Consider the following 27944-nt stretch of genomic DNA (forward strand, 5'->3'; position numbering starts at 1 on the left):
GAGGTGGCCAGTCTGTGGGGGTGGCCGGTCTTTGGGTGGGGGACGTTAGAATGTGCTAAACTGTTACTCATAGCTCGGAGCTATCATGGGGTCACTCTCGGCTCAAGGGAAGTGGATACGGGGGCCGGGCAGAGCCTGAGGCATCATTTCGGCCAAGTTCCGTGTTACGGTGTGAGACTCTGTTTATATTTGATATGAACAGTCGCATTGAATCGCCAGTTTCACGCGTTAGCGTTGGCGCTCTCCCGGGCCCGGGGGGTTGTTTGTTGTCCACGGGAGTTGACGGGAGGGAGAGACTCTGAAGCTTCTTCTGTATCTTGACCTTGTTTGGTGGGCCGCGGTTGAGATTCGGGCAAGTTTAGTCGAGGAAGCTAGAAAAACCATCGAGTCGTGTGACTCTCTAGACGAGTATCAGGAGTAAATTGGTATCCGGCATGTTTAGTCAGGGGGATAATTGTGTGATTTGGGTGAGGAATTGGGCATCTGCAGTATCATCATGATATGATACAGTGCCATTGATAGGGAAGGTAGTCATCCATTCTTTTCTGTGCCTGATTATACATAGTAGATGCCGGTTCCGGACACCCGGTCAGAGTCTCCACACTCCAGCTACATACAGCTCCAGCTACAGCAACAGCTTCAAAATCCGGGGTAAGCTATTGATAGATCCTTCAGTTGCTTGGCAACTCCGTCTACAAGTGACCCCAATAAGTTCATCACTCAGAACATCTTGGACAAACAATGAGGACCAAGCATCTCCTCGTTAACTATCACATTTGATGTTGTAAGACTTGACTTTGATCAACCATGCAATTACCCAATCAGCATCAGTCACACTTTCTTTACCGCCATCATATGATGCATAAGATCAGCTATAGCAACCATGCAACGATTGGCTTATTCGTAGTAAGAGAGTGTTCAGTTATGTTACCTTGAGGGCGTTATCCGGAGATCGTCTTCTAAAAATGTTCGATATTGTGGGTCGACTTACGTGTTCCCGATTCTCAAACGAGCCTCAAACAGCTTTTTGATGCGGCCGATGCTGGGCCGGTATTCTATCGATAGCTTGCAATCCATTCTGATAATTTTTACCACTCCGTAGCAATACAGTGTTTTAGATATCGAATCGATCTCGGCATATCTCGGTTTACGGTTGCCCTGTCTCTTGTATCACATGGTGGTGACTTACTTGGAAATACTGGCAGTGGTTATGGCTGACAGGGCGAGCAGGTGTCTTGACGATCGCTACTCGAATTACAACCTTTAAATTCCTTCTGGTTTCTCTCTCTGGTCTAGATTGGTTTGTTCTGGTTAATAATAGAAATGCTTATAGAACCTTATCCCTGTAGCTGTGCTTAATATCTTATATAATTGTAATAATCTACTTATAAATAGCATTATTCTTTCCTTAATATCTATCTTATTCTAAGATCTATTTTACATTTCTTATATTATTAAACTTTAGGGTTACTAAGAATTATATATTAAAGTTATAAAAAGAAGTATAGGGTTATCTGTTAGGCTTTATAAGTCCATCTTATAAGAAAGAGCCCAAGTTTACCAGAACCTGGAACCGATATACTCATTCATAGCTGTCCCGCCCCCTTCTGTAGATACACCTAAATCATTAATTTTACCGTCATACTTCACGGGAATAATGGAACCTAGAAACTAGATCTAAACAGGAGACAGACCATTCGGCACTTCTTACCTAGCTAGCAATTTGTGTCTTTCTTGTACGATTGAGACGACTCGCTCAATGTCTCACTCAAGCAGCGAATGTATCATTGCCTAGGCCCTTGATTTGATTCCCCAAAGTCTCCTTATTGTCCGGTTTGGTAAGCCTTGGACGTCTTTTGTGGGCATAGTTGATGAACTCTTTCTTGCATTATCGTCATCGCCTCATGTTTCCGAGTTCTTACAAGTATTACCTTCAGTCTTACAAGAAGGTTTCATCTGGAACAGCTTACGGCATCTCAGCTCATAGTTCTCTCAATATGACTTGTTCGCAAAGTTCAAATAGGGATCCTTTGGCTGGTTTAGGTAACCTATCCCTCATCCTCTACCCTGGCATAACTATCCTAATTGTAGGCTAACTTATGATGAGGACAACTAGGTAGAGACTGATACCCCAAAGAATTAAACTTTATTCACAAATACTACGATACTAGAGGGGGGCTATTAGCTGTGGACAGGTGCTCAGCCATGCCTTGAGCAATAAGTCAGGTATCTCAATCTCCGCTCCGAGAGAGTTCACAGGCTGGGACTTGATGTTCTATATTTGCGTCCCAAACTCACTTCTCATGTCTTTAATAGTCTTCATCCCGTATATCAAATATCTGATTACTATGCAACATGGGATACTGCCCAAGAATTGTAGCAACTACACCCGAACTCGCTATGCAATCATGTTAGAAACGGATAAGTAAACACAAAAAGGTTCTCTTATACAGTTATTATCTGGTTATTATCACTATAAATGCAAGTTTACCTTCCGCTAGATGTTTAAATACTCAGCAGGGCATATGTTTCCGAAGCCAAGGTGGTAGTAAGAACATCTGCAATGCCAGTGTTTCGAGATGAAGCGACAACAAGCCATTGAAGAAAAGAATTATACGTCGCATGGTCTAATGTCGACTGCTATATGACAGAAAAGACCCCTTCACTGCTTTGTCCTGAAGCCTAAGAGCCAAATGTAGCTCTTTGTGCACTTCAAGTTCGTCCGATCACGAGACCAGCAGATATCCCTCTCAGCAATCTCCAACTCCCAAACCAGCCAAGACAGGCCCCATCAAACAAGCATATTTTTCTCAGATAGCTTGGGTAGCTAATCTAACCAAGCTTGTAATTTCTATTCTTGAGCTTTCACCATCCCACCAAACATGTACGCCATCAACTCGAATGGGATGTGACACACAAGACCGGAAACAAGACCGGACCAAAGCCATAACGGATGCTGCATCCGGGCAATACTTTGAACAAGCCACTGCGTCCTCTTCTGGCAAGTTATACCGGGAGTCCAAGTCCGCACGCCAATGACACAATCTTTTTGGTATGCAGAATCCTGTTGTCTCTGCAAGTCGTGTGATCCATCATGCATCACAGACTGACCACCACTTTTGACGATCAACGCTGCATGCATGTTCTTGGTCGACGCGAGAATTCACCCTCGCCTTTCAGGCTCAAACGCACATACCAAACTATTCTGTGTAATGTATGCACCACTTTTGCTTGTGACACTGACCTCTTAGACTACCCGACCTATCATGGCTGACTGCGGGTTGTTGTCCGCCCGCAAACCCCAGGTTTTTGCTTATCAGACTTCAAGATTGCTTCTGTTTTGGGTTGTAAAACAGTGCCTCGGTTATCTAACCCCGGACGCCTCATGCTTGGCTGCATCTGACTCACACCCCTTATCTTGTTCTAGACCATGAATCCGGTTGACTACTCTATGCGAGTCAATAAGCAAGCAGAAACTGGCTCGTTGCCAAGCAACCAATAATTCACATGAGAGCATCGTCAAGCTTTGAGAGTTGAAATGGTTCATAATTATTCAATGTTTTTAAGCCTGCTTCTTTGGGCGGCCTTTCTTGTCATAACTAGATACAGAAGCTTTGATAGCTATACAACACATGGGCTCTTACGTCCCTGATATCCAATCCACTGTAACTTTTTGTACTCCCAAACTCCGTTTCAAAAGTCATTTCCCATGTGTTCTGTATTCCCTTTCTTTATAATGTAGAGGTGGAAGTTACTGAGCCTTCCTATCAACGCTTCTGGGGTATCTTCTTTTCGCAAATCGGATCGCCGCGTGTCTCATGCAGTTGTTGACAAAGGAAAATGCAAATATTAAGCAATAAAAGACAAATGTTGAATCTCATCGATGGCAGCTCTATTGGCTGCCATCATCTGATGCGTTGGAAAGACTGCTGAGTCGGTGGGCATCGAGGTGCTCCAGGCTCTCGTACTCAACCGGGGACTCAATGGCAGGGTAGGCAGGGGGGCTAGGAGGAACGTCTTGGTAGACCGGGGGAGCCTCGTTATCCCAGCTGACACCCATGCCAGCATGAGCAGTCATGACAACACCGTAGTGCATTCGCAGGATGCGGCCGGTGCCGGTTTGGGTAGCCAGTTGAGGCTTACCCTCGGGAGCGTATTCCCGAGAGACAACAAGCTCAATGAGTAGTGAATGTGTCACTTCGACGCCCTCAGCAGACTTGGTATCGCAGGCATACTTGAGCTCCTTGGTGTGAGACTTGTACTGATTGGCAAAGTAATCGAATTCAAGTTCGACCTTGCCATCGGTGCCACTGAAGTCAGACTTCCAGCCATCGTGGAGGTGCTTCTCGCCCAGGACGCGGACCTCATTGCGGGGAAGGCTCTTCTTCTCGGTGTCTTCAGCTGCAGGAGCATGTCGGTCGCAAGCAGGGGCCACGGTCTTGATGGTCTCCTCGAGTCTCCATGTGACCTTCTTTAGTCGCCAGAAGTCAATGGTTTTGGCCTTGTCGTTGCGGCTCATGAGACCGTCAAGACGGAGACTGACAGTGTTGGATCCGGTAGGGTGGATGATGTTGTTGTAGTGGGCGCTGGCCTTGATGTTGGTAGGGGGGAAGACGCGGACAGAGTGGTGAGGAATTTCGTTCTCGGGGAGAGATCGCTTAACAGGGACAGTTCGCTCGAATCGCACAGGCGTGACGGAGCCACTGGATGAGTGCATGCTCTTGGTGACATAGGCATCAGCCTTGAACTCATATGAGATGGCGACGAGGGGAGTATCCATGGTAGCGGGGAGGTGGCCATCCAGGAGAATAGAGAAAGGGAATGGGTGACGACCCTTGCGGAGTGTGGTAGGGAGAGCTAGGAATTGCCAGCTCTTGAGCTCAGTGTACTGGTTCTGGCAATCTGTGCAGTGGCTCTGGTAGGGCCTCTTCTGGTAGATGTGAAGCTTGAGAGAAGCGGCAAAGCTTCCAACCTCGACAACCTCCTCCTTGACATCGAGGAACATCTGTCCAGTGATGAGAGCGCCAGTGCTCTCCTCAGTGTTGCCGTGGAAAACCACAGGTGGGCTCTCGATGCTCCAGTCGATGGAAACATCTGAGGGCTGTTCCTTATGGGACTTGCCAAAGGGCAGAGAAATTCGGTGATGCTTCTTAACGGCATCTGCGAGTTCGGCCATCTTGACAGCGTGGATTTGAGGTCGATCCTCGCCGTCTGATGTGTAGGGGCTGTTTGTGCGTGAGCGAGCAACCTTCTTGATCTGAGCAATGTTGCCAGAAGAGGTGCGGATGAAGTTAGCCACGCGGTGGGGCATGGCGGCGGTAGTGAGCGATCCTTTTGTAAGACGCTCCCTTTTGTGGTTGATGGTGGGGGTTGGCGGCTAAAATAGCACTCGCGTGAACGAGTCGAGTTTTCGCAAAAACTCTTCAGTGTGATGTAATACCGGAAATAGTACTGTAGGTGCTGCTGACGCCGGCGTATGATGTGGGTGTATACGGCGGGAGATAGCCAGGGGCAACTGGTCTTCTGACTTTGCAAATGTTGCAAGCTGCGTCAATGCGAAGTCGGTTATGACGATGCTGCCACTCAAACCTGTTCTGAGGTGGTGTGCAAGGATTTTTGAGTGCCGGCTGCTAGCTGCAGATGCCGCGAGTAAGTGGTAGATTTATTTTTCGTTTTTCTCGTAACTTCTGTGAAGAACAAGTGACTGAGATGCGAATTGGTATCGAAGTGTCTTCTAGATAACCAATTACTGAAGCTGTCGTTGATCGTTGTTTTGTTTCGTTCGTGTGTAAGTGAACTTTTTGTAAGTTGATATATCTGGGGACTAACTTTAGTCAAGTGTTGTCAACCCGGGATAATAGTAGATGTAGATGTGAGTCTGGGGAAATTGAAGATAGACCAAGATGATTCTGGGGAAGATATGGAGAGCCTTTCGAGTGAGAAGATCGAGGGCATCACCAAGACTAAATATCTGAACTCAGAGCCTTCGACTCGTGCTCAGTCCTTGGGGGAAACAATGTGTCATAGCCCAAGGTGCCCTGCTATGGCGAGCTTGTTAAGTGGCGCCTTGGTGGATATGCACTGACAGGCGGCTCCCGCCTGACTCTGCCAGTTCTGCTCGCGCGCTGTGAGCCCTGTAACCCCTTTGGGCGTGTGGGTTATGGGTAGGTCTGTGGCCTGGAGACCGCCGAAGGGCGTGCGACCAGCAAGGTGGGTTCAACACCAGCACAGTCTACGATGAACCCTGGCACAGTCAGTATGGGCGCAATGCGGTGTTACGGTTGGCCAAGAGAATGTTCCACGAACGGTACGCACCAGGCTAATGCTCCCTTGGCATGCTCCAACGTTTCTGATCTGATGCCCATCAGGGACATACAGCACAGTGTCGCGCAACGTAGGACATTGTGGGTCATCGAGGAGCATGTTGGATCTTGCGAAGTTCGATCGTGGATCGTAGGACCAGGTTTATTCCCCCATGGCTGGAATAGACCAAGCAAACGACGATGGAGTCCTTTTGCAAAGACGCGTACCGACGCTGACCGGTTGTGGCCGCTGGAAAGTTGAAAGAACAATTTGCTATAGAAAATCTCTTCATATGAGTCCTGGAATGGAATTATGCTGTGCTGTGTCGTCGTATGCCCTAGTCAACTGTGTTAGTTGAACGAAGTGTAACTTCATGCAGTGACCCAGTCTAGCCAGCCATTGTTTTCCTTCTGTCCATGCATGTCCTCCTGATCTGTCTCGGCAAAGCACCCGCAGGCTCTCTACTGTCTAGACTGTGCACTGAAGACAGACGGGCCATGTCTCCGAGTGAGTCTGTTTCTTTCCAGACGCACACTAGCCCCATGAGTTCTCACTCTCAGTGAGAATCGGCGTAGCAGGCCGAAGACCGGCCCGGTAAGCCACAGGGCCTAGAGGGCGCACAGGGTAGATCAAGGGGGGACCCTTTGATGATTTGATCTCACTAACCTAGGCAGTGTCAGTGTTAGTTTTTCTCGGGAACAACTGACGGAAAGGATCGAAAAGAACAGCCGTAACATCAGAAACAGCACCAGCCCAGCAAAATATGATTCGATATAGCGGCACATGACGCGGCAGAGCACATCACCAGCCAGTCTTGGGCTGCATACGTCTCGTCAGATCCTAATTCCCAGACAAGCAATTTGTTGATTATCAATGACAAACTATGCAATTGCCGCATATCGGTTAAGACGGTGGAATTCGTTGATCTTATTTCGCGATGATGTGCTTTCCTCGGTGTCGAGGTCTATCCTCGGAAATCTGGAAATTTACCCTACCTCGGGAATGGCAGGCACAGTACACGACGGCCACGTGCGGCTAAGCAACAGCGCTGATGGAAGGATTGTCGAAGGGCGGTTAGTGGCCCGCAGCGCTGTAAATTTCCAGTTCCAGCGCTAGATCCCACTAAAAAACTCTCCGGGGAGCCTTCGGGGAGATTGCACACCATAGAGTCATAGAACCCGAGAGGAACAAGAACGGATATTTTTTCCTACTCCAAGACTACCTGAGTAGGTAATGTGTTGATTGCTTCCTCAGGACATTTCAAGTGGATGCCAACTTCAGCAAACATGATACCTTCCAAAGGTTTTATCATAAGCGGTGTATGCGCTCGAATGCCCTGTCGAGAGGAACATCAGGTGCTGTTTTACAAGTAAGAACTCTTGTGAGTGACACTGCTAACTAGCAGTGAGAGAAGAGAAGAGAACCAAACGAAACACATCATCCAATCCCTGTGAGTTGTATTGCCCAGAAAGGGCAATTATAGGCTGAGAGGCCTGGTAGGGCCAACTCCGAATGTCGGCCAACGGAAACGAGCGGCTATGGGCAAATTAACATACGAGGATGCAGTGCCTACTAAACTTCTACCTAAGAGTTCTGTGAGATCAGCACGGGATCAAGCCTCAGTCGACTCAGAGTTAAGCTTCGTAACTAATACCGGTAGATGGAATCGGTACAGTAGCAATAATACATGATGGACTTATCTGATCAAACTCTATGTATGTGGCTGAGTGACTCGGAGATGTGCTCTCTGAACGGTGAGCTGTGAAATTGGAGCTGCATTGGGGTAAAGAATTGCATTCACTTTTGCATTATGAATCATGTGGACATCATCATTTACCCATGAGAGTCACTAGCCTCGATGTTGTCACTCTCATCAGTTACAGGTAAAGCAAGGTGTGATGATTTCCATTCCATCTCCGTTCCCGGTCCCACTGAACAAAGCCAGGCCTAGAAGAGAGAAAAAGAGAAAAGAGAACATTTTGAAGTTCTTTTGAGCTGGTTCCACAATAAGTCCGATCCATTAAGTAAAAAACGGTATGCGGCTGTCACTGATCAAACATTTACGTATTTGACGCTGCAATTATTATATCATGAAGTTCCAATGCACACCGTGTGGGTCATCCCTTGAAGGGCTATTCCTACTGCAAAAAGACAGCAGAGACACAGTGGGGAAATGTCTCCACAAGATGAAGAATTTTTTCTTACAGTCAAGTGGACGTCGCTGACCGTATGTTAAGGTGAGAGAAGCCAAGAGGTGACCGCGGCTGGAACTTGGCCAATGAAAAAATTATACGCGACAGGTACGTATACTAATGTGGATGCTTTCCATCAAGCAAATTCCTTCCGTTCAGCTTCCAAGAAGTTCCAGGTTTAACGGTGTCATGAACACCCCAAGATCCTGGGAAAATCTCTGAGAGACCTGACCATCTGCTCCCTGACTCCAAAACTAAACCAACTTGGGTTGTCGTTTCTTGATTCAAAACTTCGATCTGGAAAAGAGACCAAGCTTTTTTTCGGAGATGGGTCAAGCATCAGAAACGGATTTCCTTGGATCTTGTCCACCATGACGCCTAATTGGCTTGGTACCTTGGGGGAGATTTAGATCACACGCCCCCAATCAAACCGCCTATTGCGGCATCGTGAAGCAATGTTGGCCCATCATCAGGGTTCCTGAAAATGAGTCTTTCTCACCATTGCAGGGTAGGATTTACCTTGTTGGATGTCACCTTTACCCGGTGAGAAACGTTCCGTAATTAACGATTGTACGTATCAGCATCAGTGTCTGACTGGTCTTGGTCGATACACGTGGTTGAACTATGTTGCCAGGTCTGATACATACGCGGCTTACACGGAAGTATCTCGATGCATCGACAGCATACATATTGACTTCATCATGGTGAAGCAACTTGCGTAACCCACTGTGTCGATATCGAAATACTCGTAATCGAGATCCTAATTATATCGTGTCAAACTCAGACATGAAACGGAACGACATCACATCAATGCAATGCAATGCAATTGCCGTGTAAACCGAGTTCAGGGGATTATATCCCGTCTTCCTGAACCCTATTCTTCATCAACAACTCCCGAAATCTGATGCATAGACGCATAACAAAGCTTCCGGCGTCCGCTTGTTAGCCGCGGCTACTCCCTGCCCCGAGGAAGCGCCAAAAGACTCCCCGCCTCCAAAATGGAACGCTCACGGAAGTCTCTAGGGATTGATTCTAGATGCCCTCGTCAGTTCGTGTAGTTGAAAGTGGAGCAGCATCATCAACTTGGCATCAATTTTGGTACTGTAAATCGCCACAGGTTCAAGTCCCACACACACTCAAGCTCTCTTACTTACGTAAGATGTCACTGTTGATTCGTTAACTCGTCTTCATGCCACGTTCCTGTCTAACACGAGATCACCAAGTGCCACTGTGTACACCACCAAAATTGTCGGCCGAGACCGAAGCAGGAGAGCCTCATCTCAGATGATGCGGCTCTTGACTAAAAATTGATTCGATTCAAGGAGCCTCGCTTCTATGCCAGGGTACAAACATATAACGCATTGCCCGTTCCTGAAGATCATGCATCCGTCTCCAGCCATACAGTGCCTCAGAGGCTCAGCCATTACCTAAAAGTTGGAGCCCCCCCTGGACAACAAGCCAACATTCAATTCGCAGCCCGTGCCCGTCGTGAGAAGTCCTTGCGTGTTCACTCCTCAGCCCTGTCACTGTCCTTGGTACGTCGACATCTCGGGAAGGGCGCCGTCACGATGGTGCAATCACGGCTCAAATCAGCGCAACGTGTTTTCAGGCCTCAGCTTCTAGAATTTGCCGCTGGTCCTCGTTCCCTAATGGCTGGCCTGCAGCGTTTTTCAGGCGCAAACAGTTTCGCGGTTAACCAGAAATATTCGCCATTGCTTGCACCATTTTCGATAGACCATCGCATCATGGAAGGCTATACAAGATCGTTTCTTGGCGACCCTTGAACTCAGCTGGAAATAAACATTTGCGTGGTAGAAGCTTCGTGCACGACCGTCTTGCTAATTACACTCCTCTGGAAAATTTTCCTTCATTTGCATAGACAAACGCGTGGGCCAGTTTTGAGCCGCATTGGATCAAGGTGCAAATTTACGCTATAATTATACCATTGGATCCTCCTTTACGATGGGGCCTGGAGCATCACAAGACGAGTTGAGACTTCAGGTGGATTCGGAACGCCCTTTACAAGGACCTTTCCACTTCACGGTGATCTGGCGGCCCGTCTTGTTTTCAGCGTTCCGATGTGAAGCGTCTCATTCCGACAAACGAAAATGCAAGGAGTTTGCAGTACCTCACATCACGGCTCCTGAAACCAATAAATCGAAGCGGTCTGGATAAGCAGAGTCACAAACATGCAATAGCCTTCAACAAAGACCCATCTGGCATCAACAAAGATGGTAAGTTGGGCTCTTAGGCTCCACGGCAGATGTTTTGACGAGATATTGCAATAAAGCTTGAGCTTGGCTTCAGCACGGTTGCAACCAAAGGTTGTAACGGTGAGCGATCGACGCCCATTAGTCGATGAGGCTCAATTTGCATGAACTTACATCCGGATCGATCGTCACGTACCAAAAATTTGTCTTTGGGCGTTGGTCTGAGCTCGGGCGGCAGGGCGGCAGATGCTCTAGCTAAGGTACTGACGGTCGGTACAGCACCCGACAACATTTTAACATGCGGAACACAACTCCGTGATGTCCACGCCTCGAGGCAGTTGGCTTAAACTTGTCTGCCTTGTAATGTGCTCTCTCTTGTCCTTCTCATAAAAAGCCAAGCGATTTGGCGGGCTTGAGGCTCCTCTGTTTTCACACAGTGCTTACGGTACCTTGAACCGTATCCTTGCAACTACACGTACACCCAGGGTTGTTTCTCTGCCGACAGTGACCTTTCTGGATTGGATGCCAGGGGCCTGTGCGTCATGTGCCAAAAATCTTCCACCGGCCACGTCCGTGCATCAATCGACTGTTTCTTGGGACACTCAAGAGAAACGTGCCATCACGAAGAGACTTGTCATAACAACACTTCACATTTCAGTGTCTAGGTAGCTTAGCCGACAAGATGATATGAGAACACATACGACTTCTCCATTCGCGATGTTACAGAGAGTGCTTAACTTTAGCCGTGATGCCATTTTAGCAATGGGATTTCACTCCATTGGACACCAGCTAGATCCAATGCAGTCCTGATGCCATTGATCTGTTGCTTTCCGGGAATAACGTTGGTTTGTTCTCCGAAAGCCACTTCGTCTTGGGCGTCGAAAAAGATTCCATATGACATTTGTTTCCATGGCTGCTGGTGACCTGAGTCAAATCAATCGCTCGCATCGTGTATGCCAGACAACTTGGTAACCTCTAGATAGATGATGCGCATGCAAAAACGAGCATGCGGTTGTTTCTACGGCGTGCGAAGCAGAGGTCCGATCATGTGACTAACCTCTGTCTCACAGCTCATGTATTGTCTGTCAACTACATCCCGAAAATGGTATCAGATCCAAATAAACTATATGCAAGACATGTATGTAGAGCATCTAGCAGTTATAGAGATAAGGCAAGTGTATGGCCCAATTGCAGAGCTGCCCGGATTCGAAGAGCATTAGCCTTATCTCTGATCATTCTACCGAGACTCAAACTCTGGGGATTCCGGGGTCGAGAGATAAGTTCCCATGCTGGGGAATGATAACGAGGCTTGGGAGATAAGGAATTGCCAGATCAGGCTGCACAAGAGGCATTGATAGGTTGAAGCCATATTGGCACGCCTTTGGCGCATGAGTCTCGCGATACTGAACTAGGGAAATGAATGAGTCAAAGTGAGAACCTCTTTCTCCGACAACGGCCTCATCCGTTCACGATGGTGTTTAGCAAATTTTCAAGCCGAAGACGAAAAATCCTGCGCCAAGCCCAGGTCCTAGCAAAGCGCCGGACTAAGCTCCGGGAATAATGCACAGAACAACAAATTTCTTCCATACAAGGCAAGTGGGTAACATATCTTCGATCTTTTTCCACCCCAAACGTCATCTCCGCCAGATCATTCTACATACGCCTCAAACCCAGAATGTTCTATTTTTGCTTGCGAAGGAACCTCTTTGAGCTGAGGGGTAGACCATTTCTGGAAGGTCTAGGGGTATCGAGATCATCAGAATCGGACTTGACCGGTGGACGGGCCGAACGCTAGGAGAAGGTTGCCGTGATGGGGGTGGAAGCTCGAATTGGAGTTATTTTGGGGTTCGGGGAAACGTTGCTGCTAGAGAAGAAGCGGGCTGTGAAGTTCTATCCGTTATTCAATAGCCAGGCTCTTGAGTTCTCGAGGAATTGGAGAGTAATACCTGCGTAAGGTACCTATTGATTGGATCTGAGCCTTGCAGTAACCTCCTAAGTTTATGACGCTATAGCAATGCTCGTAAACCTCGCATTGTGTAGCTGTTTTCTGTGACAAGAACATACATTCGTTTGCTTGAGTTATTTCGTCAAACCAGTAACTAGAAAGGTTGGCTGTGTTGGCTGGCACTTCACGAGCCTCAGAGAACCTCTTTGGTAGCCCGGCGTCCACGTATCTTGGGGTTTCCGTAGTGACAAAAAGGAAAACGCCGGGCAAGGGATGCTTCAAGATCTTCAGGCTAGCCAACGCTCAACGTTAGCGAGAGAAGGATGAGGTGACGTCCTGGTGCTTGAAGAAACTAGAATGCTAAAATACCTAGTTATGTTCATCCGGTAAGTTCTTCCTATCGATCCTACAAGGTTTCAAATCTGTTCTGTTCAGGTCACTGGTAGTATTTTGGGAGGAACTGCATCATTAGTAGTATTTTCTAAAAGCTGAAGATGAGCTACACAATGTAGTAAAACTGTTGCTCCCTATCACTGGTTGCCCCGTGAATTTCTACAAGTTCGGGCTTTTGCTAATGGTCCTAGTAATGGAGCAGCCATGCAGTAGAGTTGCTATAGAACGAGGTATAACCTGGTGCTTCTTCAGCCTCTGTTTCAATTGATCATTGTTGTGGAGCTGTGATTTGCTATTTTGGGCATCAGCCACTTCGCTTGGGTCGAGATACCGATTTGGTGCAGGTGGGTAAGTCAAAGGCACAGGCAGAGGTTGATGTAGATAACTCTGAAGGTTGGTATGGTACTTTCCAAGGCTGATATGGTATTGGTGAAGGGTAATGTGGTACTGTCGAAGGCTATATGTTGTCAGCTGACGATTGATGAGGTATTGTTGGAGGTTGCTCCGGTACTGTCGGAGGTGAGAATGTCATTGTAGGAGCTTTCAAAGGTACAGTCGAAGGCTGGTAGGGCTGGAATAGATTTGTATCGAGTGGAGCTCAGGCTACCGTGAAACTTTGGTGGTCAGAACGATGAGGCTAATTTCCCAAGCTCTTCTTTATGCGAAGAGCTTGTGAAGGGTTGGCCTCCGAGGCCGTGTTGGTAGCAGAAGGAGAGACATTGTCCTTCGTTAGTATCACTTGAGTGGCTCCGGGTGACGGAAGTGATGATGGTAGAGTCTCTGGATGATCTATGTGAGATTGTATACCTACCTAGTTGCAAAACTGAATGGACTGGCTTGAACGCCGCGCACCATACAACGGATTCACTACTGGTCCATGATCTGCGCTAAGTATTTTTGTACAGATTTCAGGACCAACATCGTTCGGCTTCTCTGATTCTTGGTATTGGTCCATGTTGAATGATTTTTACTATCAAGAATAGAGATATACCAGGCAACGGTAAGAGATGGTCTTGCTTTGAACATGACAAATCTTGAGATATGGGAACCCCAGTTCCTGTTTTGATCTTGATCCCAGGAGTTACAATGAGAAGGAGCATTCTGCTATATAAGGTACTTAGGCTTCCTGCCAACTGGGAAGAGCAGATGCTACTATGTTGGATAACGCTCTGGCAGTTCATGACAAGAGCATATCTTTTTTATGAACGCCCAGGAGAAGCATTAGCTCGAGCTTATGACCTCAATCTTAAATTACATGGATATCTTACCTTCCTACCTAAGGAGATATCTAGAAATCTGCTGAGTTGCCTATATCACTGACCAGAGTCTCTTTGACTTGTAGCATGTGAGCACTGGGTTTTCTTAACCAGATTCCTATCAACTTTCTTTTTTATCTGAAAGTGATAGAATTATATGTCTATTTCTATGGATTTTTCTTTTCGGACTATCTATTTGACCTCCGAGTAGTGGCAGAGCATTTGCCAAGTGACAAGCACTGCCCACTTCGGCTTGAGGTTATAGCAAACACAGACGCGTTACTACAACAGAAAAATAAAGAAATGCGAGACTGGTTTTCTAGATTTCTCCACCCCCATCATCCTGCGTTCTAAACAAGGACAATTCACGCATTTGGATTGATTTCTGAAGTGTTGCAACTTCCGCCAACTCTCAACTGGCTGTCATCCAGATGCAAGATGGAATCATTCCAGCAGGTATGATACATACAGCTAAACCAAAGTTATTCATCTATACGCCCTACTGACAGCATCTCGAGATCGAAAAGCAGATCGCACAAGAGACTTATCCCGGTTTAACACGCGAAAATGTCGCAGACTTGGTTTTCCCAAACTTGACCTCGCTTTGGCTGTCGCAAGAGCCTGAGGACCAGGCGAACCTCAAGCGACTCAAACAGGTTTGGGACATGTTCGCCTCATGCTGGAGCCCTCAAGACAAGATGCAAATCTATCGTCTCCTGCCTGAGGTGCGAACTAACTCTACAAACCGAAAGGTCCCTAGCAAACACAAACTCTACCAACACGACATAACCTTCGGACTCTGGGTTGTCTTCCGTTGCATATATCCTGATCAGAAACTTTCAACTCTCAGACTTGCTCTCATGGAAAAGTATCCAGGTATAGATCTCAGTGCCTTCACCGGTCCTGTTCCCAGGGTTTCCTGCATGGTTCCCGAGGACATCGTCAGAAAACGTGAGCCCAAGGCTATGACTCCTTACTTGGAGAAGAATTGGCTTGAGGAAGATGATAAGGTCAACCCTAGCGACTTATCCGTCAAAGAGGAGGACTGCAACTCTGGTGAGATATGCCCTCCATGACATGAATAACTTGTTATTAACTTCGTATTAGACGATACTGTAATCCATACCCCAAAATTTGAGCCTCACAAGAACCAGCCCTGCTCCACTAAACCTGACAAGCCTTCCGCCCAACAATTGAAGGAGGTCGAGTCGAAAATGCGAGTCATGGTTCTTGGAAAACCTCACAATGCTTCGTACAGCAAGTTTCTGAAGTCAAAGTCCAGCAAAGCGCCAGTAGATGCATCTAATTATGGCCCCGACATCACAAGGCTATGCATCAGTCCTATGGCCGTCCACGAAACAGACGTTGAATCCTCGGCTAGCGACGAATCTTCTCCTGAGGACGAATCTACCCATACTGCACTTTCAGAAAAGCAGTTCCTCGAGTTGAAGAATCTCATTACCAATATTACAACCGAATCGAAACGAGATGTTTCTGAGGAAATGCGCAAGATGCATACCGAGACGACGAGGCAGATTCAGAACATGCACACCGAGATGATTGAACAGTCCAAAAAGCATCGAAAGACATTGGTTGACATTGGTAAACAAGTTGCTGAAGTACGAGCACATATCGAGCTTGCGCGAATGGATCGGAAGGATCTGGACGAACTTGAGGCCAGAGCCATCAATCTTGAGCAGTTCATCTTGTCGCTTTGAGTGGTTTTGAAAAGGCAGTTGGTGTGATCTCAAAACTTTGAGCTCTCCTCTACTATATACCATGGAGAGTGTCTGGGTCATAGAACCAAGAGAGATCGCCAAACGGAGAATGATTTGGGCATTTAATGCGCGGATGTGGAAACTTGATACATGGAGGACCTTTACAGTATCACAGGAGCCGTGTAATGCGATATCCGTGTACTGTTATCTGACGGGACATCCAGAGGCATTGGGCAGCAAGAGACCAATAACCTGCGGGAAGTGAAGGCGCTACCTATTCTGGAACCCTGTAGGGCGTTATTAATGACAGTGGCGTCTGCTAAAGAAAGCCACTGCCTCATGTCTGAGCTCTCACATTTTGAATCCAGGGAACGGTGATAAGGCCGAGATTGTCGAAAGCAAAGTATTTGCTTGTTATATGCGTATAACCAATCACTTTACCCCAACTTTTAATCATCCCAACTTGCTTAGTATATGTCATCTCTAGATAGCGTCATGACCATACCTTTTTAAGGAATCGTTCATCCCGTCGCCCGGAAGCGGAACCAAACTATGTAAGCGCGATATTAGTCGAGAGGCTTATAAACGGGCCCTCATACAAAGCCTTGCTACCGGAAAGAGCCAGACAATAGAAACTCGGGACCGAGAAAAGGATTTGTGATGGAAAGAATTGAGTCCTTAGCATGTGAGGCTGTTGGTAGCCAACGATAAGAGATGGGGTATGAGTCGTGCAGTTTCCAAAAATGAGGATGAGTTGGCACTCGTATCAAACCATGTAAACTAATCCTTGCACAGTCACAATCGGACAATGGGAACTCGTCAGCTGCAGGCGCCAGACGCGGAAGATGCCTTCGTTACCCCAGAAAACCCCCCTGATCTGGTGGAGTTGCATCCCCTTCGTCCATCCATCCTTGTCAGGGCTTTGCGGGGGCTGCATGAGATCCTCAAAGGGACCTGCAGGTGGATGGGACCTGGGACCAGCTGAAATCCTTCAACAGGGACTTGCCCTGCTTCCTCGCTGTCATAAGCAAGTCGTACATCATTAGTTCTGAAGAGTTTTCACGGTGCATCTGCGAGGTCCCATTAATTGAGTTATATTCTATCGTTGGTACACAGAGGATGAAGCTCCCTCTAATTATATATGTATATGTTAACTTCCTAGTATCCAGTGGTTAAATCGCTTATTTCGCATGTTCAATACTATAAGGCTCGTGTCGAGCATTCGTAGAGCTCGCCTCACTGACTGCTCTCTCGTGATGTTCCGTGATTTCGTCATCTTCGCTGTTTGGTTGTCGAATGACCTCTGTAACGATAGTCTTCTTGATTCCTTCGAGGTTCTCGCGATGCTTGAGTTCGATCTCATCTTCTTCGCCAAGTTCGATATGTGTTCGTGTAAGACCGCCTCCGAATCGACTGGCTCCGGCAGGTCGGGCACCAGTTTTGACAGTAGTCCGAGAGCGAGAGCTGTAATCGTGCGTTCCATCTGCCTGGTTGTTGCCGGCTCGGACAACCTTGCCAATAAGGTCTGCCATGTTCATCTCAATGTGGAGTTTGCAGAGATAGACAAGAGGGTGAAATTGGACGTAGACGAAGCTGTTTGGTAAAGACATCATTCCAATAAGGAGGATCTTGCAAAAGTCAGTACAATGTGAGAAACCGAGTTTGAGAGACCGTGACCTACATCCAGGGCAATCGAGATTGCGACAAGAAACATATTCATATGGTACAAACGGGTGTACTTTTGAAGACCGTTTGCTACCAAACGCTGCTTAACAACCCAAATGAAATAAAAGTTGAGGGCTGCGTCCATGATGGCGAAGAGGACCTTTTCCATACGGTCCCAAATTTCGTTGACATGTATGTACTTCTCACTGATTTGAAGGCGAGCAGGAATCCAGACACAGAAAACGCTGATGTTGATGGACAAGAGGATTGCGAAGCAAGTCCACTTGAGTATAGTTCCATTTCGACGGACGACCATGAGCAGACTGACTCGGTTGATGATGATTTGAATCAGACATTGAACCTGTATCGACCAAAAGACGACTAAAGAGTCAGTATGTGACCAGTGGAAAAGTGTGAGTGACGTACTGATAAAGAAGTAATATTGGAAACTCGGATGTATAATCCCACGGAGATATAACCAGACCATTATTCCAAGAACAGTGCTTGAGCAGACCTCGAGCCAAATAAACAAAATATAGAGAGTTAATCGATTCCGCCTTCTGATTGCTGCTTGAGTTTGACGCATGGCTTTTCCGCAGTTGAAGATGGTGACGCCTAGGGATAAACCCCAGATAATCGAAGCAAAATTCATATCGTCGTCAGAAGGAGGCTCCTCCTTGAAGTTGGGAGGGACGAGGAAGCCATGTTCGGTCGCCATAATGGCAGTAGAACGAGAATGACTTGATCTCGCCGGTGTTGGCTGGTTCGTATGAAGATGAGTGAGATCAAGTTACCCCAGAAAACGGGGACTGTACAAGTCGATATGAAACACAACACAACATGAGAAATGACCTGTATGCGAGGGATGAATGCAGCAGTTTATATGATCCATTGTCCACTAGAACAAGATTGAATTCTCAGCACGAGTTAGTTGTGCATCCAATGCTGGTCCAGGCTTGCCGGGTACAAGGGAAGAACCCTGGGGCCTCAGAAAAGCTAGTGGAAGGCGGTGATCCGAGTCGTACATACAGACCAAAGCTAGTGGTAGAATGAATCTGCAGTGGCGGAATTTGCATCCGGTGCATTGGTACATTCAACAGGCATGATCCCTACTGACTCCGTCTCTCCACGTACTTGTTCCATGAGTGATGATGCGCTAGACACGAGGGCTTCAGTGGCGTTGGATGGCCGCTGAAACTGGACCGCAGGAAGCCACAAAAGGTTCTGGCAGCCAATTTGTCAGTTTTAGTGGTGGATTCCGGGGCGCGTCTAGAATACAGGGCCTTGGATTTGCTGCGTCTAGTCCGGATGGTTGAGGATTGTTGGCTGTCGATAGAGTTTTCCTTTCCCTTTCATTGCTTTTTGCGACCCACGATATTACTTACGCACTTACTTACATGCATCGAGTCCGGGGAAGATCTCCGTAATGTCCATTCCCCCATGAAATGTCGATCTTTTTGTCTCTTTTCCTCGTCTACAGACTCAGTTTCAGCAAAGTCGTATCCTGAAGTGAATACTGGTCGTATATAAAACTTCCGTACGTCCGGATAAGATTGCGATGTTAGTTGCTTATTATGTAGGATCTAGTGCACGAGTCAAGACCTTGAACAGGGCTGAGATCGACAACTAAAATCGCTTTAGTTAGTCGTTGGGGTCCACAATTTGCGGAAGAATGGCTCACATCCCGCTTTGACTTTTGGGTTGCAATTCTGTGCTTCTATCACATTTTGTTGTCTCAGTGACTCGAAAGGCATCCATTACAAGTGGCCCAACGACCTGGTACAGGAAACAGGGATATAATGAGGGGAAGTCTGGAGAACGATAACACGGCTTTCTCCAGAATCGACAATAGTTCCCGGAACGATGAGACCCCGGATCCCCTAAACTCTATTGTCATGAATCTTGTTCTGTTGTTTCAAGACAGGCAGACTCTTGGCGCAGGCTTGGGCTGGCATGTTAAGGGCCGTAACACATAGACCTTGACGTTGACAACCTCTAAAGATTGATGAATTATTCGATTACACTATCATTTATTATGTCACAGAGTTCTGACACTAGAGGTATCACAGGAGGATAGGACGATGTCGTCCCAACGGGTCGTCTTGCAAGCGCCCCTACTATTCAACAGAACAGACAAAAACGTCCCGACTCGCCGTTGATCTCCCAGGCACTACGGTCACTTCGGCCAAAAATATATGATATACGGGGTGAAAAGCGAGAGGCATCTCGTCCCACGGGCTTAGCTTCGCTGGTTATTGCACCTAGCTTCACGACCGTGCGGAACTAGAACCAGGGGCCAGATTGCGCTTCTTCGCCATCTCCAGTCGGAAGCGAGCCTAGGGTTGACAAGCCTTGGAGCAAGATAAGCATCCCGTTGGAATTTTGTCGATCGCTGAAATTGCTCCAAGTGCGAGATTACTCATTACAGCAGCTGTGTTGAGAAGCACCAAAAATGCTCCGGGAACGGGTATCTATTATCCAGATTCGCCACCCCCTGGGCCAAAGTCAAGTATGCGGCTGTAAACCTCATATGGCTAATGAAGACTCTGGGCTTTGGCATAATATAGTAGAATCCCATCAGCCTCGACTTCGTCCGACAGTAGCCCAAGGCATTCCCATATGGAACAGTCTATCAGGTAAGCCATAGCTTGCTCGTAGCAAAAGCGCAGAAGCTGAAACCACTTCCACCACATCGAACGGAACAGCTTAGTCCGACATACCAGACGAATCCCGGGCCTTGCAAGGCGAACTGGTTTACAGCCCGATGTGTAAGTTGGGCTCAATACTTGATACATCCCTGGAACGAGTCATCTAGACTGGTGTCAGACTTTAGTTATCAGTTCATTGGAAATAAGGCTGAACGGAATAAACAACAACGGTCCGAGCACATATCCATGATTCAATAATCCCTCGATTTGAAGCCCTCTTGAAGCCTCAAATGCAACATGACAGCTAGATCTTGTCTTTCATCGCTTAAAGACAAACGCCTCAAGACTCTGCCGCTGTGATCAGGCCCGTGCCATTTCCATTACAGTGCTATAAAAAGGATAGCATCGTAAAGTCATACGATATTGCCTCACGGGTGCACTAGCAGTTCTTCCCGGGAATTGTGTTGCAGTACTAAGCTAGTTCGTCTGAATATTGCACACCATCAGCGGAGGCGTTATTCCCCTCCCATTCACTCCTTAAAACCGCATGATTAAGTCACCACGTGGAATGGCGTTTTGGGCGTGAGACAATTCAGCCAAACTCAGGTGAAGCTTGTGATGCTTTGACCTAACTGGGGTGCTTCGGTTGGCTGTTCTCCCGAAATGTGCATATCGCTACAACATCAGTGTAACATCATGCAGCAGAAGTCAGAGCCAAGTCTTCGACCGTTGTTCTAGTTGATCTCCCGTCTCACACAATTGTCGATCAGCTCCTATTCCAACCTAGCTGATTTGACATAAAATCTCCAAATTTTTGAGTGTTCATCCCACTTCAAGCGTCAACAGCTCCCTTCACCCGGCGGAGATATTCTTCCTTGTGACAAAAGGAAAGCAGGGAAAACGCCAATTCTGCCCCTATACGTGACCTATGACGCCTCACCTAGTTCAAGATGAATCATCTAAGGATTATGAATCAGTTATGTCGATCTCTGGGTCTGAACAAGGCATGGCCCAACACAATTGCACTTACCTGCCTCTTTGGATCGTTGCTTGCGAGAATGTCGCAAAGTCTTATTAACAGGTTTCGCGAAGGCTGAATCAGTCGTGTAATGTGACAGGTGAGATATCAGAGTAGCTGAAGACAAGGAGTGACTCTAGTTCACATGTGTCGTTCTGGTCGGGATAGATCTTGAGTGCCATCTTCAATGTTGCCAGTTTCGTGGTTATGGGTAGCTTGGTGCATTTTACCATCTTAATGTGACCAGCTTCTATTTAGTTGTTTATTTTTCTCGTATAATATCATCAATGGTTGGCAATTCGAGTGTTGTGGTTACAACATTGCGTCCAGTCAGGATGTAACTCTAGTAAAGCAAGGCCAGAAGTCATTTTGAACTCTGGATCCGAACATCTGTAGACTCGATATGCATCGAGTTTACATTGCTACTGTTTTATTCTTATCTTCGCAATCTTTTCGCGCAATCTTTCATGATACTGCTGCTCTCAGTGCTTGATTACAATGCGATGGTCTGCTTTTCCGTGTTAAAGCAATCACCAGCCCTGCAGTATAAACCGTATAGTACATTATGTGGTATTTAGTCAGATTGTATGATCAAACTGCTCTTTTTGATCAAAACAAGCGGAGCACTTCGTTACAGATGTCATAAATGGTGTTGAGCGGACGGTCGTCGGAGAAGAGTTACCAGAACGACATTCGATAGACCAATCGAGACTAAAGGATGGCCAGAAGGCATATCTAGGATATCTCAGGTAAATTTTGACATCAGAGTCATTTCACCAATTTATCCTACACAGCGATATCTTACATTGGTACCGTTGGTTTCCAGATAGAGGTTCACCCGCGTCTGACACCTCACTTTCATGACCTCTGCTACCGAGACCCCAACAATCAAGCCTCTAAGCGAATTCGTAGCTGACTGGATATTAGTTTAAGAGCATCTTTAATAATTGAGTTCTGCTGCATAGGGTCATATCTGAACATTCGACTACTGTAGGTATCCTTGATGGAGTAGGTATATGAGTACGACGATATAAATATAAACCTCCTTTTCAGGAAAAAGCATAATAATAAATTATAAGTCTCCAGCATTGATTAATCTCAAAGATTTGAGTCTTTCATTGTCGTTTTGCTGTTCATTTAGTTGAGCTTCCATTTCGTGGTCAGAGTTTGTTACCAAGGGAGACGCTGATGCATATATACCAAAGCTACACCACTCCTCTCAATAAATCACATCCGGTGTGGTGTATCGGTTTATCATTCCGCGTTTTCAATTACCTCGTAATCAAATCCGCGGCGAGCGGGGTTCGACTCCCCGCACCGGAGAATCTTTTGCCTTTGAGAAAGTTTTTTTGCTATCGTCTATTGCTTGTCATGTGTTTCTATCTGTTTTTGAGTGATACCGAGTCGTGGCTATGGTGGGTGGCATTGTCGAAGTTATCGTTGAGAGGCTGGTAAAATGATTTCACTCCTTCAGGGCCAGTTAAGCAACTTGAATATTTTTATATAATAACCCGAGAAGATAGTGGTCAGTCTCCATTATCGTCTGTTTAGGTTCTCTAGGTTCTGAAGTATTTTATACCTGTAAGTATGCAATCAATTTCATGTGTCTACGCGATGTCAGCTTGCAGCTATTTTATATGACTTAATCACAGCTCCGATGAAGTGACATGCCAGCTTAGTTTCATACAGTATAGAATAAATATTGATTGAAGAGCTTCAGTACCCCAGAGCGTCATGTAAAGTACCTATAAAACTGTGATTTCTGCCGTGGCTCGGAGCAATGTCCTACAAGTCCGGTCTCATTCGAGAGGTACAGGGTAGCGCTGATGCCAGGTTGCCGACATTTTCCCGCCTCGAGTCAACCAGACATCAACCTCCGTCATTCATACAATTGTTCAACATACCGAGTAACAATTGAAACCTTCTGCTTCCGGAGTGGCAAGTCGTCACCCTAGGGAGGCATGCTAATCGACGCCTGAAATGCGCGAGTTCATGGACTATGTCCACAGCGCCTTCTATGAAGCAACTGGATGGAATCGCGACAACTCGTACGCATCGCTAAATGTGACCAGTGATGGTATTCATCCTTTCTCTTCAGTAACGCTCGGGTCCGTGTATTGACGAGAGGGTTGCAGCTCTTCTGAACTTCGAGACCCCTCGTGGGCTACGACTCACCCTATCTGCCCTCGCGAGCCCCAACTTTGCGACATCCTACCAACTTGGCTCAGTCGGTATCGTTGATGGATCCATCTCGTACCTCTTCTCATCAGTCCCGCTTCGACTTCTTTTGACACCGCAATCCGAGACGGTCAATCTTCCGGAGCTTTTGCGCTCGTACAGACCTCTCACCGAACTCCCCCACCGAACCAATCCTCTCCTCCAGGCACCGAAAGATAAACCGGAATCTTCACTCCTATATGGTCGACTCTACCTGCCCCAATCACAACTCGAAGCTCTGTTTGTCAAACGACTGTCACCTGCGCTCCAGGTTCAGCTCAGTTCTGTATCTGCCCAGCACCTTAAGAACGGCGGCACTGTACTAGGCCTGGCGCAATATGACGTAGGAAAATATGCGCTCGAAGGACTGGCATCTTCAGATGGAGGACTACTTGGTTTCCGGGGCGTGTATAATTTCGGCGGCGATGCCGAGAAGCCCGAGGACCAGGCTGTTAACGACAATGGAAACGCCGATAGGGAAAGGATCTATGGTCGGTTCAGCACCGGTGGAGAAATCTACTACGGCACCCTGAACAATACGGGTGGAATCAGCGTGGGAACCCGATTTGCAACGTTACCCGCGCACAAGGGGACGCCTTTATCTGCTACGTTGACACTGAATCCCTTGATGGGTAACATCAGCGCAAGCTATGCCGTGGTGGCCGGCCGGCACTGTAGTCTTGCTACGCGGATGGAGTTCAATGTGTTCAGCTACGAAAGTGCTTGGGCTATTGGTATGGAGCTCTGGCGGAAACCATTTGCCCGACCGGTTCTCGAGGACGAGCCAGTCATTGATGACAAGGTGGTTATTGACGACAAACCAGAGGTGAAGCGGCCAAAGGAGCGCAGCTTTCAAGCCAAATTGGAATGGCGTCTGGATGATCCCGAACCAGTTATCGTCAAGCCAACGCCACCGCGTCCCCCTTCACCCCCAAAGGAGGAGATAGATCCTGAAAAGCCCGGAGAGGAGAAATATGCAGGCGTGCTCAAGACTCGACTTGACCAAAACATGCGAATAGGGGTGCTGTGGGAAGGGCGGGTCAAATCTCTCCTATTCAGTCTCGGAAGTTCGATCGACTTGAACAAGCTTGACAAGCCATTCCGAACGCTCGGATTGGAAATTCAGTTTTCATCATGATCGGATACTAAACATAGGCTCTGTCATCTACTTGACTACTGCAGGACGACAATAGCCTACTACTGCAGTCGGCCCGTAGGATCATGTCAACATGCTCTATGTGGTAGCTCATATGTGTGATGCAGCTGGATCAACGATGGTGCATATCAACGGGAATATCGACCCGGAAAGTGGTTTAACACTGCAGATGTCGGTGTTTTGTATCGGTTAGGTTGGGTGTATTATCATGAGCATCTCAATGGCGTTACGGGTTTGAGGCATTGCTTTTCAAGGGGCATAGATTTGGAATTGGCGATTGGCGGCATAGTACTTGTCCCATTACTACTGTTTATTTGTCAACTCTTCTCTGACAGCATCCAACATCAGCTCTTGATGACTCTCATGTGACAATCCTTGTATGAATGACTGTTTATGCATAAGTGCAGCCAACTCAAGACACACTCATCGTTCAGCTGAACCGTTTGGAGATGCCGTTAGAGCCGATTGCAAGACCTTTTGGCGTTTTTAATTGCGTGGGCGCTTCTGGCTTGGACATGGATCATGCCCGCTGATTGAGAACCTTGATAGTCTCCGCGCTCTCCCCCTCGGGGGCGGGAAAACAGCGAACTTTTACATAGGGTGTCAAAATAAACTTAGTCAAAGCTATCCTAAGCTTAGGCTAAATTGCCTAAGTCTTTTTGTCATTTAGGATCAAGGTCCTGTGTTTTCTTTCCTCCCCTAGGCTCTCTCCGGAATGTCAAGTGTGGCGGCTGGAGTTAGAGAGCCAATAAGATGTCTGCTGATTGATAACGGGTAATGACGCCACACCTTGAGATTGAGGCTCTTTTAAACATTGATTCCATTTGTGTGACGCTCACTGCAACCTAAAGTGACTCATGGTCAGGGACAGCCATATGAAATTTGTAACAATGCTGACTATCATATGATCCATTTCTTCTAGCAAACACACTCGTGTTACGGAGTACTATATGATAATTGTACCTGAAGAGTCACCAGCCACGGCTTAGAAACCTCTAAAGCCCGAAACGGTACTAGCCGAGCTTTACGAGGCTAACATGGCCATCAAGGTCCTCACCTTAATTCGACCCACTCCCACCTCAAACCACCACGTTCGTCTTTTTCCACGGCTCAATCTTCAACCAGAGACACAATGTGCTATCACATCTCAAGTCACACCTTTTGGTCACAGTGGATCATGACGGTGATGCCAAGGAATGTGGCAGTTGCCGAGTTCCATGTTCCTGGGTCGTGAATAACCAACTCTCCGAGTGTTACAGAGAATCGGTCATTGGAGTGAATTATTGAAGAGAGTAGCGAAGCGAGTGATTAAAACACGGTTTGTGTTAGAGTTCATCCAGCGGACCTGGGGCCGAAGAGGGTCTAATGCAAAACGTTATCAGTTGTGCTGAGTTTTCTTGTCTTCAGGACCAGAGTCTAGAAGCTTTGCATATGCGAATTCTATCACTTGATGCAACGATGTTTCGCTTCTCTGCTCTCTATTTCTTAACCTTATTACTTTAACTTTAACACTCATCATAAGCATCATAAGCATATGTCCAAGAGATACCACACCTATCTCGTTAGTAGTAACTATATATTGACCCAAGGGACCCCTGGTCCAAGACAACCCACCCTTCAGTATCAACCATCCCACGCGCTTGCGGCTCGAACAAATCTAGTCTACAGCCTTCGGCAACTCGCTTCCGTCCGCTGGCCCTTCTGTCAAGCTAAACCTGGTCAGTTAGGTCGGGTTGCCCACTTTCTATAAGTCGAGTCTGCGCCATCAAGGTTCGTTGCGAATTTCGACGTCTCTTGTTATTTGGCACGTCACGCAACGCTCGCTATATTATAAAAACATCGCAACTCGCAGGTTTATCGAGAATTGCAATCAGCTTCAGGCCAAGCAAACAGTTCAACAATTAGCGCGCATCTTGGCGTTTCGACTCGTTCGAATCATACAGCGCGATTATCCTTGGCCGCTTCCTTTTTAGGGAACAACGCATCTATATAATCCTTGGCTTCGCATCTTTGCGCCTTGGCATTTGACGACATATTTTCCGACTACAACCTCACATCGCCTATCACCTACAGGCCCGCACCTATTTTCTGGGTCTCGCGCTTCCTATAAGACCTTGCTCCCTGATTCTTTACCTTTATCCTTCTCAACATCCATTAATTGACAAGATGGCCGACGCGGATACCTGTAGCGGCGAGGCCGTCGATCTCGGCCGACGAGGTCTTCGAATCGGCTCTATTTTCATCATCATGGCCTCTTCGGCTATCGGCGCTCTCTTGCCCATTTTCCTGGCACGCCAGAAGACAATCCCTGTACCTAAGATGACCTTTTTTATTTGCAAGTTCATCGGTACTGGAGTCATCATAGCGACGGCTTTCATGCACCTACTCGTTCCCGCTGTCGAGAACTTGACCGACCCGTGTCTCGAAGACCGCCTGGGCGGTTACGATTGGGCTGAAGCCATCGCGCTCATGACCGTCATTGTCATGTTCTTTGTCGAAATGCTCGCCGCTCGTCTCAGCAACGCCGACATGGAGCACAACCACTCAATGGAGTTTGACCACGAGCTCGATCCTGCTATGGACTTTATCGCCAAGAAGCAGCCCAGCAACCCTGACATCGAGAACGGTGATCGTAGGGGGTCTGGCTATGCCCCTGGTGGTGACAGCCATCTCGCTCACGGTCGTGAGCACAAGGAGGGCGATGCTCAGGGCGGGCTTGCCGGTCAGCTGCTCGCCATATTCATTCTCGAATTCGGTGTCGTGTTCCACAGTGTCTTTATCGGTCTTACTCTCGGCACGATCGCCTCCGACGAGCTTACTGTTCTCTTGATTGTCCTCGTCTTCCATCAGATGTTCGAAGGTCTCGGTCTCGGTTCTCGTCTGGCTGTCGCTCCTTGGCCCAGTAACCGACAGTGGATGCCCTATCTGCTGGGCTGCATCTTTGCTCTATCAACTCCCATTGGTATCGCGGCTGGCATAGGAGCCAAGCCCAACAACGCCAACGACCAGAAGCTTACAAACGGTATCTTCGACGCTATCAGCGCCGGTATTCTCATGTACACTGGTCTTGTAGAGCTCCTCGCCCACGAGTTCATGTTCAACCCTTACATGCGCAAGGCTCCTATCAGGATTCTGTTGCTCGCATTTGCATGCGTTGCCTTCGGTGTCACTGTCATGGCTATTCTTGCCAAGTGGGCTTAAAGGAGATTCCTGTGAAAAGAAG

General features: G+C 47.3%; 5 protein-coding genes across 5 annotated transcripts; 3 read left to right on the forward strand and 2 right to left on the reverse strand.

Annotated features, from left to right (window-relative positions):
- Positions 1-3892: 3892 nt before the first annotated feature.
- On the reverse strand, positions 3893-5311 carry FTJAE_9963 (LDB19; the record flags this gene model as incomplete). The annotated part of the gene is made up of 1 exon (XM_037356938.1): positions 3893-5311. The coding sequence occupies one exon, from the start codon at positions 5309-5311 to the stop codon at positions 3893-3895; it is 1419 nt and encodes a 472-aa protein (XP_037202954.1).
- Positions 5312-14737: 9426 nt separating this feature from the next.
- Positions 14738-16017, forward strand: FTJAE_9964 (uncharacterized protein; the record flags this gene model as incomplete). The annotated part of the gene is made up of 3 exons (XM_037356939.1): positions 14738-14755; positions 14809-15355; positions 15407-16017. 3 exons carry the CDS (start codon positions 14738-14740, stop codon positions 16015-16017), a joined length of 1176 nt encoding a protein of 391 aa, XP_037202955.1.
- A 1181-nt stretch (positions 16018-17198) lies between these two features.
- Positions 17199-18400, reverse strand: FTJAE_9965 (uncharacterized protein; the record flags this gene model as incomplete). The annotated part of the gene is made up of 3 exons (XM_037356940.1): positions 17199-17645; positions 17699-18063; positions 18109-18400. 3 exons carry the CDS (start codon positions 18398-18400, stop codon positions 17199-17201), a joined length of 1104 nt encoding a protein of 367 aa, XP_037202956.1.
- Positions 18401-23328: 4928 nt separating this feature from the next.
- FTJAE_9966 (mitochondrial distribution and morphology 10) lies at positions 23329-24703 on the forward strand (the record flags this gene model as incomplete). The annotated part of the gene is made up of 2 exons (XM_037356941.1): positions 23329-23425; positions 23484-24703. 2 exons carry the CDS (start codon positions 23329-23331, stop codon positions 24701-24703), a joined length of 1317 nt encoding a protein of 438 aa, XP_037202957.1.
- A 2184-nt stretch (positions 24704-26887) lies between these two features.
- FTJAE_9967 (membrane zinc transporter) lies at positions 26888-27922 on the forward strand (the record flags this gene model as incomplete). Its single annotated transcript, XM_037356942.1, has 1 exon — positions 26888-27922. The coding sequence occupies one exon, from the start codon at positions 26888-26890 to the stop codon at positions 27920-27922; it is 1035 nt and encodes a 344-aa protein (XP_037202958.1).
- Positions 27923-27944: the final 22 nt, after the last annotated feature.

The sequence above is a fragment of the Fusarium tjaetaba genome (genome assembly GCF_013396195.1).
Source record: "Fusarium tjaetaba strain NRRL 66243 chromosome Unknown NRRL66243_c0000229, whole genome shotgun sequence".
NCBI classification, from domain to species: Eukaryota; Fungi; Ascomycota; class Sordariomycetes; order Hypocreales; family Nectriaceae; genus Fusarium; species Fusarium tjaetaba.